Source organism: Ornithorhynchus anatinus, chromosome 9 (assembly GCF_004115215.2).
Source record: "Ornithorhynchus anatinus isolate Pmale09 chromosome 9, mOrnAna1.pri.v4, whole genome shotgun sequence".
NCBI classification, from domain to species: domain Eukaryota; kingdom Metazoa; phylum Chordata; class Mammalia; order Monotremata; family Ornithorhynchidae; genus Ornithorhynchus; species Ornithorhynchus anatinus.
Window position 1 is genome coordinate 22,337,694 of NC_041736.1, and position 13,171 is coordinate 22,350,864.

Consider the following 13,171-nt stretch of genomic DNA (forward strand, 5'->3'; position numbering starts at 1 on the left):
GGCAGGGTCGGGAGTCGAACCCATGACCTCTGACTCCCAAGCCCGGGCTCTTTCCACTGAGCCACGCTGCTGCTTCTCCCTCTTGACTGTAAGCTCATTGCGGGCGGGGAATGTGTCTGCTTCTTGTTCTGTCGTGCTCACCTGAGCACGGAGTTCAGCGTTCTGCACGCAGGAAGCGCTCACTGAATACAGTTGGCTGACGGAACAGTTTTATAAAAGCCGTTGAGATTTCTGGGCATTTTCTTTGCAGCCACATCCTCGTGAATTTCGGAACCTGTCTCGGAAATGTATTTTTCCCTAGATCAGTCAATCGGCGTGTTTGTCGGGCAACACAGAGTTCAGGTCAGAGTATGAAGGGCTTGGGAGAGTACTGCATAAGGAAGAAAAACTTTTATTCTCAGCCCTCAAAAGGCTTATCATCTAGACAGATTTCTAATCGGTGCTGGATTATTAATGGGACGCCGGCCTTGCTTTCTGCTTCCCCTGAATTGTGACTAATTTAGAGTCTGAAATCCGTCTCATTTCAGATAGCTGTTAGTTTAATGAATCTCATCTAGCCATCTTAGGTGAAGGAAAGAAAGGAAGTGGCATATCTGAAACCTAATGCCGAGTCCAAACTGTAAAATAATCATTTAGCTAAATAAATTCTTCAATTGAAAGCCTTTTTAGAAATTTGATCTGTGACGTAAGCCTAATTAGAAGCCTGGCAAATGTCAAGAATGAATTAAAACATTTCAGAAGCCGAGATTGGCTTTTAGCATGATTATTGATCCGGCTGTTTTAGTGCCGCTAGTTCGTTTTCCAAAGGTGTGAATGAAAAGGAATCTACCGGAATCACAGAGCGGAAATGCAGGTGACATTCATCCATTCAGTTCAGTCATATTTATTGAGTGCTTACTGTGTGCAAAGCACTGTACTAAGCGCTTGACATTATTTCACAAACTTGGAAGAAGCATTTATTCTAAAATTTAGCACAGACTCATACGGTAAGTTAAAAGGAATCACCTTGGTTTTAGAGCAGCGTGGCTCAGTGGAAAGAGCCCGCGGTTGGGAGTCAGAGGTCATGGGCTCGAATCCCGGCTCTGCCACTTGTCAGCTGTGTGACTGTGGGCAAGTCACTTCTCTGTGCCTCGGTTACCTCATCTGTAAAATGGGGATTAACTGTGAGCCTCACGTGGGACAACCTGATTACCCTGTATTTACCCCAGCGCTTAGAACAGTGCTCTGCACATCGTAAGCGCTTAATAAATACCAACATTATTATTAATAGGAAATTTTAATCTAGCCTCAGCTACTGCATAGTGTCTGTTGAGTGGAGTAAGACCATCGTAAAATGAAGCAACGTGGCGTAGTGGATAGAGCGTGGGCCTGGGAGTCAAAGGTCATGGGTTCTAATCCCAGCTCTTCCGCTTGTCTGCTGTGTGCCCTTGGGCAAGTCACTTCACCTCTGGGCCTCAGTTACCTCATCTGTAAAATGGGGATTATCAAGTGTTTACTATGTTCAGAGCACTGCACTAAGAACTTGGGAGAATACAGCAGAACTAGCAGACCTGTTCCCTGCCCGTAACGAACTTCAAATCTGTAATAATAATAATTTGGTATTTGTTAAGCGCTTACTATGTGCCGAACACTGTTCTAAGCGCTGGGTAGACACAAGGTGATCAGATTGCCCCACCTGGGGCTCACAGGTCTAATCCCCATTTTCCAGATGAGGTAACTGAGGCACAGAGAAGTTAAGTGACTTGCCCAAGTTCCCACAGCGCATAAGTGGTAGAGCCGGGATTAGAACCCATGACCTCTGCGTTCCAAGCCCGGGCTCTTTCCGCTGAGCCACGCTGCTTCTCTAAGCACTTACTAGGTGCAGAGCACTGTTCTAAGCGCTGGGGTAGATACAGGGTAATCAGCTTGTTCCAAATGAGGCTCACAGTTAATCCCCATTTTACAGATGAGGTAACCGAGGCCCAGAGAAGTTAAGTGACTTGCCCACAGTCACACAGCTGCCAAGTGGCAGAGCCGGGATTCGAACCCATGACCCCTGACTCTTTCCACGGAGCCACGCTGCTTCCCCAACATCCTTCTAGATATCTACTCCATTATGGGTTGCTCTGGCAAGCGCTTAATACAGTGCTGTGCACACAGTAGGCCTACAGATACCATGGATTGCTTGATTGGCAATTGGATTCCCATCGTCTGATCCAATTTATTGAAAGGGATTTCTAAGGCATATGCTCATATGCTTTTGCAGAAGCCAAATTACTGGTTTTCCCCATGCAATTTCACTGTGTTTCTAAGGGAATTGAGAAATGTTGGTCCCATATGTGCAGTAACCCATTTATCCTATTTTAGCCCTGACCTTTGGGTTCTTAGCCCCCGGCTCCTAACTTCATATCCAATATTTCACTTTTAAACACACAATCTCACTCTGTTTCAGGATGAGTCTCATGGCTCATAAGTGATATCTAGACTGAAAGCTCACTGTGGGCAGGGAATGTGTCTGTTTATTGTTATATTGTACTTTTCCAATCGCTTTGTACAGTGCTTTGCATCCAGTAAGTGCTCAATAAATACAATTAAATGAATGAGTGACTGAACGTTTCCAAGGGTTGTGTGTACCAACCGTATTTTGTCATCATTGATGGTATTTATTAAATGCTTAGTGTGGGCAGAACACCGTACTAAGCGTGGGAGAGGACGATACAGAAGAGTTGGTAGACACGTTCCCCGCCCACAAGAAGCTTTCCGTCTAGAGAGGGAGACGGGCATTTAAAATAAATTATGAGTAGGTACGTGAGTGCTGTGGGGCTGAGGATGCGGTGAGGAGAGGGTACAGATCCAAGTGCAAGGATGTTACGGAAGGGAGAGGGAGTAGGAGAAATGAGGACTTAATTAGGGAAGGCCACTTTGGAGGAGATGTGATTTTAATAAGGCTTTGAATGGGGGGAGAGTGAACATCTGTCATTTATGAAGGGGAAGGGAGTGGTTTACTGTGGGGCCGAAGGTGGGGTGAATAAGAGGTGCTTCTCTTCTCTTCTTAGAGAAGCAGCGCGGCTCAGTGGAAAGAGCACGGGCTTTGGAGTCAGAGATCATGGGTTCGAATCCCGGCTCTGCCACTTGTCAGCTGTGTGACTGTGGGCGAGTCACTTCACTTCTCTGGGCCTCAGTTACCTCATCTGTAAAATGGGGATTAAGACTGTGAGCCCCACGTGGGACAACTTGATTCCCCTGTGTCTACCCCAGTGCTTAGAACAGTGGTCTGCACATGGTAAGCGCTTAACAAATGCCCACATCATTATTACTATCATTATTGTTAAAGGGTCCGGCTCCGACTGCAAACAGTACAGAAGGCGGACGAGATAGGGGAAATGTGGGCTAAGGTCAGGGATTCGTTCATTCGGTCGTATTTATTGAGCGCTTACTGTGTGCAGAGCACTGTACTAAGTGCTTGGAAAGTACAATACAGCAATAAGGAGAGACAGACCCTGGATTCCAAGTCAGTCAGTCATTTATTGAGAGCTTGCTGTGAGCAGAGCACTGTAGACACATTCCCTGTCCATGATGAGCAAGTTGGGACCTGTATACTGTAAGCTCATCGTGGGCAGGGAACGTGTCTACCGACTCTCTTGGTTCAGTGCTCTGCACATAGTGAGCACTTAGTGGATATCACTGATTGATTGATTGATTGATTGATTAGACCAGGGAAGGATAACTCAAAGGGTGTGGAGCGAGGGATGTCGGGAGGAAGGAAGTCGCTATGTCAAAGGCTGCTGAGAATCCAAGGAGGATTGGGAAAGAGTTCGTTGGATATGGCTCGAAGGAGACCATCGGGAACCCGGAAGTGCTCAGTGCCTGGGAGTGACGGCATCGTGGACTCTCACTTGGATCGGGAGTGTTTTGATCTTTTTTTGGTGGTATTTGTTAAACGCTTACCGTGTGCCAGGTTTTGTACTAAGTGCTGAGGTAGATACGAGCTAATCAGGTTGGACACAGTCCCTGTCCCACGTGGGACTCCCAGTCTTCATCCCCATTTCGCAGATGAGCTAACTGGGACACAGAGAAGTCCAGCGACTTGCCCAGGGTCACAAGGCATACTAGTGGCGGAGCTGGGACTAGAACCCAGGTCCCCCTGACCCTCAGTCCCGTGCTGTACCCACTAGGCCACGTTGCTTCTCGCTTCAATGGGAGACCCGTGACCGCCTGCCGGTGATGACCCCAGTAGGAATCTCCCTACCTTGACTTTGTGGCATCACGCTCCCTCTTCTTAAGGTTCAGATTTTCTGCTATTTAAAATTCCCCATTTCCCACACCCTGATTTATTTTTCCGTGCCGGGTAATTCATCTCGGGGCGGTACAAAATTGCATGAATAAGTTAATGGTTCTACTCGGTGGGCCTGAATTCACATTTTTATATGCACCTCTCCCTCCTAGAAAGCGAAAAAATGGGGAAGATTGGAGGATTGAAGCAGAAAGGGGTCGCTTGTTCTTTTAAATGCTGTTCTTCATGAAAGCCAAAGGATCCCTAATCCCCCACGAGGAAGTATATCCACAGGATATAAAAGAATCAAATTGTATTTTCTTTCTTTTTGTAGATGTTGCATTTGTCTGATGAGGTGGCCCTGAGGTAGATAGTGACCGAACTCACCACTGGCGCTGATTGCTTTTGAAAAGAATTAATTTATGTACCCCCTCTAAGTATGCACATACAAAGAGTTGACATTAAGACCAGTAGATCACCATGTGCTGTTCATAGCTGTGCGAGTCATTTTTCATTTCTTTCCCACAGTGCTGGCCCTAAAGGAGATAATATTTATGAATGGAGGTCAACCATTCTGGGACCCCCAGGTTCCGTCTATGAAGGAGGGGTGTTTTTTCTGGATATCACGTTTTCATCGGATTATCCATTTAAACCACCAAAGGTAAGGCTACAGATGAGTTTGTTTCTTCTTTTCCCTTTTGCACACTGATACTCAATTCCCTTCAGGTGGCTAGTGACTACGACGCTTTATCGATCTAATCGCTTTTAAAAAAGGTGATTTTATCTCGTTGAATAATGTTTGAATTGTCCAGATTTCTGCAGAAACAAAACTCCGGGATCAATTATAACTTTGGAATGTAATTTTACAAATAATCTGTTTATCGGCATGTAAAGGGAAGGAAATTTCGGGAGCAGAAATTCCCAAAATTATTGATTACATATGTAAAAAAAAAAAAGGGATTTGTGATTGGGATAAAGATCCATGGTGGCATCTCTGAAGATGCTGGTATCTCTGTGACTGCTTGGCTGTGAATTCTGGCTGCTCGCATTTTAAGAAGCCGAGTTTACAGTTCATTATAAGAATAAAAAGTATTTAACGGACCACTGTATGTTGATACATTCAGTAACTGGTCTCTTTTGAGCAATTAGTATGTGCAAAGCGCTGCCCTGAGCACTTAGCAAGATACCTTAGATCTGCAAACAGGAAGTCCAGTCGGAAGTGATATAAATCAAGTAGGATAATTCCTTTCGGTGTAAAAGACAATCTCATAGCAAAAACCGAATTGAGTTGCTTTCAGTGAAAACAGTGACTCCTGTATTCAAAGCGTGGAAATATTTTCTTTCCCAGATAAGTCAGTCAGTGGTAAAAAAAAATACCATTTGCTCTGTAAATAATGCATCGCTAAAGCAGTAGATGAGTAACCCTGAATGTACCTAAATTCCACAATGAAGACAATATAGTTAAATCCACTATATTATGAAGTGAATAGGCCTGGTTTTGGAGCTTTAATTGTGCCCAAGTTCTTTGCCTACTAGAGATTTTCCAGATATGCCACAACTGATGTTTAAAAGCTCCCACTCTCCCCTTTAGACTCTCAACTCCTGGCGAGCAGGGAACTTGTCGACAACTGTCTTTCTCCTGTATCGTACTCTCCCAAGCGCTTAGTAAAGTGCTTTGCACACGGTAAGCGCTCCGTAAATACCACTGCTCGATTGATTGCTGTCCTGACCCCCAACCTCAAGGCAACAGAAAGTCTATTTCTCTGCATCTTTTTCGTTCAGTTGATGAGTAATGTTTATTAAGCATTCAGTTTAGGCAGAGCTCTGTACTAAGCACCTGTAGGCGTTTAATACAGATAGAGTCAGTAGACATTATCGCTGCTCTCAAGCTGGTTAGACTCTACTTGGTCAGACTGATATTAACATAAATTCTGGATAGGCCAAAAGGAGAGGCTAAAGATAGGAATAAAATCGCTTTTTGTCTGGAGGTGGGTTGAGAATACTAATAATAATTGTTATAATTGTTAATTGCTTACTGTGTACCGAGTACTGTACTAAGCACTGAGATAGGTGTAAGATAATCAGGTTGGGCACCGTTCCTGTTCCACAAAGGGCTCTCAGTCTAGGCGGGAGAACCGGTATTGAATGAGGAAACTGAGGCACAGAGAATTGAAGCGACTTGCCCAAGGTCATACAGCAAAATGTGGCAAAGCTGGGATTAGAACCCAGGTGCTGTGACTCCCAGCCCCCGGCTCTTTCTACGAGGCCACGCTGCTTAAGAAATACCGACCCAAGTGCATAGGCCATGGAGAAGGGAGGGAGAAGCAGCGTGGCCTAGTGGATAGAGCGCCGGTCCTGGGAGTCAGAAGGATCCCGGTTCTCCTCCCAGCTTGGCCACATACTGTATGACCTTTGGCCAAGTCACTTCACTTTTCTATTCCTCAGTTCTCTCTTCTGGGAAATGGGGATTAAGACTGGGGGGCACCATGTGGGACAGCGATTGCGTGCAACCTGACTGGTCCTATCTCCCCCAGCACTTAATTCGGTGCCCGGCACATAGTAAGCGCCAAACGAATACTATTAAAAACAAAAGGGTTTTCCTCTGAGGAAAAGAGCAAAGCCACGTGCTAAGCAGACTCACTGACACATCTCTCCGTACACCCACACGCTCACCATACACGTGGGTACATGCACAGGCTCTTGCTCCAGAAAAAAATACCCGACCACTTCTGAAGCAAAGCCCCGGTTGCTAAACTCGAGGCGGCTGAAGGACTCTTCCTCCTCCACGCCCCCCTCTCTCCTTCTGCTTTTAGGGCTCCCAAATCCAGTGCCATGATCCTGGCAGAGTAGAGAGGGAGGGGTAAGAAGGGTGGAACAGAGAGAGGCTATGGAGCAGAGCCAGTGCCAGCAGGCTGGCATCCAAAAGCGGGAGCGGCTATCGAAAGACGCGGTTTCCACTAGTCATAACGAGAAGGGCAGACCAGATGGAAATCACAGTAAAGGGAGGTAGTCGCCTTCTTACTATTTGGAAGTTCCTTTGTTACCGTTTCGTTTTTGGAGGATAGAAGTATATTCTGCGAAGAAATGAGTGGCTAAGACAGGGGCAGGAACAACATCGAAGATTGCTGCTCGCGAAAGAGGTTCCTCGGGTGGGGTTTGACAGTAACTGAGGTTTGGGTTCTCTGAGTTAGGATGAACTTCTTGTCTGAACTCACGTGTGCAGTTCATTCCTTCATTCAGTCGTATTTATTGAGTGCTTACTATGGGCCTAGCACTGTGCTGAGCGCTGCAGTCTTTTCTCTGCAGTCTCTTATGATGTTCCGTAAGCTGTTCATCAGCATGTTCTGGCAGGTGGGGAGGACACATGGTCTTATAACTTTGGAGGCATCTTTTTGCAGAGACAGTTTGCCACTCTGTCATCTCTTGCCTCGCGGAGTTCTAGTTGCTGTCTTTGTCCTACCTTCTACACTCCCCCAGTCTCGGCACACAAACACACACAGCATAAATGAAGTGGAGAATGCATGCTATCCTTTTTTTAAAAAAAAAGGCATTTCTTAAGCAATTTACTCAAGGTTCAGATTTTCTGCTACTTAAAATTCCCAATTTCCCCGCACCCTGATTTATTTTTCCCTGCTGGATAATTCATCTCGGGGCTGTACTACACTATACACAGTACTAAGCACTGGGGAAGATACAGGCTAACCAGGTTGATCATCATCGTCATAATAATAATAATAATAATGGAATTTGTTAAGTACTTACTATGTGCCAGGCACTGTTGTAAGCCCTGGGATAGATACAGGATAATTAGGTTGGACACAGTCCCTGTCCCACGTAGGGTTCACCGTCTCGCTTCCTAAATTGTTACAGATGAGGTAACCGAGGCTCAAAGAAGTGACTTGTCCAAGGTCATACGGCAGACGAGTGGCGGAGCTGGGATGAGAATCCAGATCCTTCTGACTCCCAGGCCCTTGCTCTATCCACCGGGCCGTGCCGCTTCGTCTTTTTGCAAGGACAGTAGGCCACTCTGTTATCTCTTGCGTTGTGGAATTCTAGCTGCTGTCTTAGTCCTGAAAAAGGTTGGAGGTTTATCCCCCTCCTAGCCTCCCTCCCACCCCCGACCCGCACAAACACACACACAAACAAGCAGCATAAACGATTGGGTATTTCCTGAGTCAGAATTGCTCACCGATTGCTGGTCTGGGCAACGATCTGATAAAATTCCTATCACGCGTAGCAAGCATGCCTGCCATTAATAAAAGTGCTCCATTTCTGTTTAGACAACCGGTTCATTAACGGCTGAACCTTCCGTCGGATGTAGATTTGATCGCCGCAAGAAATGACACCCTGTTTTCCCCCCCGTTACGCCTAGGTTACTTTCCGAACCAGAATCTATCACTGCAACATCAACAGTCAGGGAGTCATCTGTTTGGATATTCTGAAAGACAACTGGAGTCCCGCTCTGACGATCTCAAAAGTCTTGCTGTCTATCTGTTCCCTCCTGACAGATTGCAACCCTGGTAAGGACCTTCCGATGATCCTAAAATACACTTCGGGACTTTCATTCATTTGGTTCATTCAGTTGTATTTATTAAGGGCTTACCGTGTGCAGAGCACTGAACCCTTCGATCTCCCCAGATCTCCTTGGAAGGATAGAAGCTCAGAATACAAATTTGGAGGAGGGAAAGGGGCCAACAGGCAGCCGGGAATTCATTTCTGGTTAGAACCCGATTAGCTTCTGTCTATCCGAGCGCTTAGTCTAGTCTAGTCTAGTCAGCAGCACGGCCTGATGGATAGAGCTCGGGCCTGGGAGTCAGAAGGACCTGGGTTCTAATGTCGTCTCCTCCACTTGTCTGCTTAGTGAGCTTGGGCCGGTCACTTTACTTCCCTGGGCCTCAGTTACCTCTTCTGGCAAATGGGGATTAAGACTGTGAGCCCCATGTGGGACAGGGACTGTGTCCAACCCGATTTGCTTGTGTCCACCCCAGGGTTTAGTACAGTGCCTGGTACATAGTAAGTGCATAACAAATACCACAGTTGCTATTAATAGTAGAATTAGTAGGCACTTAACCAACACCTTTCAAAAAAATGTTAGGCTCGACAGAGAGCATCATCCGTTGAGGGCTAATAGGACAGAGCACTGTACTGAGCACTTGGGAGACTACAATACAACAATAAAATAGACACATTCCCTGCCCCCAGTGAGTTTATGGTTTAGAAGATAGATTTGGGAGGAAGTTAGCATGTTCAGTGAGTGAAGCAGCACGGTGAGAACATCCACGCCCCGGGTGGAATTGTAGAAGCTCTTCGCTGCTCTGAACGACTAGGTGGGAGAGAATTTGAACCCGTCCCCCCTCCCACCACAGCCTCCCCCCGACCCTTCACCCACCCGCCTTTGCCTGAAGAAAGTGTCCGGAGGAATATTGTCCGGCTTAACATCGAAAGACAAGATTAGTCCGGTCCTCCCATCAGCCTCTTCTACCTTTCGCTTGTGGGAGCAGTACCGTGGGAAACCGCAGCTTCCCTCGCAAGCGTCGCTCCTCTTCCCTGAACCAACTGTGTTAAGCCGAGCCCCGGGGAAGCGGGAATGGATAGAGGAATAATATTCCCGCTGCCAGGTCTCCATGGCTGTCCCCTTCTCCCGAGCAGAGTTCCCCTCACCCTCTCTCGCTGGCAAGAATGAGTGGGGACTCAGACCAAAACAGTGAACAGGTGAGTCCGAGGAAAAATGCTAAGATGCTGATGCGACGAAGTCCAAGTTACGTTGCTGCTGTTCAACGCACAGTATTAATAATGCTGGATGACAGTGTTGGAAAAAATGTGTATTCCTTTTAGATGCACAGCGGAGAAGCACTGGCTAGCTTTGAGAATGCTTTTCATCTCTGAATCAGTGATAATTATTGAGCACTTACTGTGTGCAGATCACTGGATTAATTGCTTGGGAGAGTACGGTACAACAGAGTTTGCAGACACTTTCCACGTCCACATTGAGCCTACAGTCCTTTTCAGAGGAAAAAGTCATCATACAACGTAATATTCGGAACATTTTATGGCGTGTGGCATTTGAATTTGCCGGATAGTACTGCTAAAAACAGTTGTAGTATTTGTAAAGAGCTAACTCTGTGTTAAACAACGGGGAATGTCAAGATAAATGGAGTCGAAGATTTTTCTTGATTCAGTCAATCAATTGCATTTATTGGGCGCTTACTATGTGCAGAGCACCGTACTAAGTGCTTGGAAGAGTGCAGTACAACAGAACTAGCAGACACGCTCCGTGCCCCTAAGGAGCTTACAGTCTAGAGGAGGAGACAGGCATTAATTCGAGTAAATAAGTAATTTATAATATATAATTTAAAGCTATGTGAGTTGAAGGATCTGTTTTTTTTGTTGTTGTTGTTAAGTGCACTTAGAAAATTGAATCTAGCGTGAGGCCTGAAATGAATTTGACTGCTGTACTTTTTGTAGGAAAGGATTCCCAAATTGAAAAGAAGTGGGAAAGTGAGCTTTTGGGCGTCAGGGGCTTTTTTCTCACGGCTTAAAAAAATCAGAATCGGTACGCACTCCTCCCTGGGCCTCTTGGTAAGGCGATTTGAATTTGTCTCAAAAACTGGAGTCTTGAGAATCTTCCCCTGATTTTGTGGTCATCGTTACTGTGTTTGAAAGGGGATATCTGTGCAGTTATTATATCAGGGGGCCGCTGAGTCGTGTTTCCATTTCGAGCAGAATTCCGCATTCCCCCCCGCAGCGAGCGCTTTCATCAGAACGTCTTCTAATGCCTCTTTCCGCCCCCTCCTTCGCAGCTGATCCCCTGGTCGGAAGCATAGCCACTCAGTATTTGACCAACAGAGCCGAACACGACAGGATAGCCAGACAGTGGACCAAGAGATACGCGACATAAACCCCGTAACTTTTTGCGCAGCGTGAGGAAGCAGACGGCGTCTTTACCCTGTGCGGCAGATCTTTATAGCCTTTACAATACGGACTTCTGTGTATATGTTATACTGATTCTACTCTCGGCTTTTGTCCTTTGAAGACTGGGGTGCTTCCCCAGGAAGGTAAATGCTATGAAGGGTAGAACTTTGTAGCTGTAGATTAGTTATGTTTAAAATGCCTACTTGCAAGTCTTGCTTCTTTGGGATATCAAAATGTATTTTGTGATGTATTAAGGATACTGTTCCTGAAGTCAACCAAATATTATAGTGCATTTTAGCCTAACTCATTATCTGTATGAAGTTATTAAGGTAGCTGTAGATGGCTAGAAGTTATGTCATTTGTATTCAACCCAGATCTATTTCCGATTATGTGATACATGCTGTTGTGAGAACCGTTTTATCTTTTACCTTCGTCGGTTTGTAATGAAAGGATTTCCTTTTTCCCTTTGTAGCTCAGAGAGCACCTAATGTATCATCTCAAACACAATAAACATGTTCCTGGAAGGGGAGTTTCCTTGTCTTAATACTTAACCGAACCTACCGAAGGGAGCTAAATATTGATACAAAGTGCATCTCGGATGGCCCCGTATAAAGATCACGATTCAAGCCCGAAGCGTCCAATTATGTAGTAATGATTTTTAACTTTCAGCAGACCTCTCTCTCCGAGTGCTGGTTTGATTCCCCTGATCGGAATGAGTTTAGCAACTGTTTCTGCAAGGCGATAATAATAGTAATTAGTAAGCGTCGTGTTGGTTCAGCGCTTACTATGTGTCAGGCACTGTATTCGTTCACTAGTATTTATTGAGCGCTTACTATGTGCAGAGCACTGTACTAAGCGCTTGGAATGGACAAATCGGTAACAGAGACAGTCCCTGCCCTTTGACGGGCTTCCGGTCTAATCGGGGGAGACGGACAGACAAGAACTGTAAGCGCTGGGGTGGATACAGCAAATCGAGTGGGACGCAGTCCCTGTCCCACGTGTGGGGCTCACAGTCTCAATCCTTGTTTTACAGATGAGGTAACTGAGGCATAGAGAAGTGAAGTGACTTGCCCAAGGTCACACAGCAGGTAAGTGGAGGAGCCAAGATTAGAACCCATGACCTTCTGGCTCCCAGGCCCGGACTGTAGCCGCTACGCCATGCTGCTGCTTTGCAGTTGATTTTTGGACCCGAGCGGGTTAGGAAGCGGTGATATCGTAGGTTAGAGAAAATGTAATTGGTCTTGGGGTGTTCAGGGTTTTTAAGTGATGTGATTTGGATCCCGTCGCCTGCCCGTCTCTAATTTCCATCCATTTCTGTCAATTGTGACAGAAACTCAATATCATCTGTCAACTGTTCTGGGTTCTCTATAAATTACTCTTGACTGCGCACCTGTTCCAAGTCTTGCATTTTTATCAAATATTTTGCCACTCTAATTTGTGGTATTTTTCCATAAAGTTTTGACATTAGTGATCTCATTTATAATGACAGTGAGAATAACGGTGGTATTTAACTGCTCACCATTACCACTGTAGTAGTTATAATAACAATAATAATCATCGTAGTACTTGTTAAGCACTTACGATGTAGCAGGTTGGACACAGTTCTTGTCCCACATAGGGCTCACAGTTTGAATCCCCATTTTACAGATGAGGTTACTGAGGTGTAGAGAAGTGAAGTGACTTGCCCAAGGTCACACAGCTGAAAAGTGGCAGAGCTGGAATTAGAATCCAGGTCCTCCTGACTCCCAGACCCATACTGTATCCACTGGGCCAAGCTGTACTAAACATTGGAGTAGAGACAAATGAATCAGATCGGATACAGTCCCTGTCCTACATGGAGCTCACTTCTAAATGGTGGCGAGAACAGGTAATGAATCCCCAGTAGACAGAAGAGGAAACTGAGGCTGAGAAAAGTTAAATGATTTGCCCCGAGTCACACAGCAGGCGAGTAGCAGAGCTGGGATTAGAATCCAGGTCCTCCGGTTCCCAGGCCCGTGCTCTTTCCAC

The 13,171-nt window shown here is 45.8% G+C and overlaps 1 protein-coding gene across 2 annotated transcripts in view; it reads left to right on the forward strand.

Annotated features, from left to right (window-relative positions):
* UBE2E3 (ubiquitin conjugating enzyme E2 E3) overlaps nt 1–11,688 on the forward strand; it is a 74,710-nt gene extending 63,022 nt beyond the window's left edge. For both annotated transcript variants that reach the window (XM_029072553.2, XM_029072554.2), the window contains exons 4-6: nt 4,781–4,913; nt 8,625–8,772; nt 11,053–11,688. In XM_029072553.2, the coding sequence (XP_028928386.1) occupies nt 4,781–4,913; nt 8,625–8,772; nt 11,053–11,150 (379 nt within the window). In that variant the 3' untranslated portion in view covers nt 11,151–11,688. The remainder of the gene's footprint in view (nt 1–4,780; nt 4,914–8,624; nt 8,773–11,052) is intronic.
* The last annotated feature ends 1,483 nt before the right edge of the window (nt 11,689–13,171 follow it).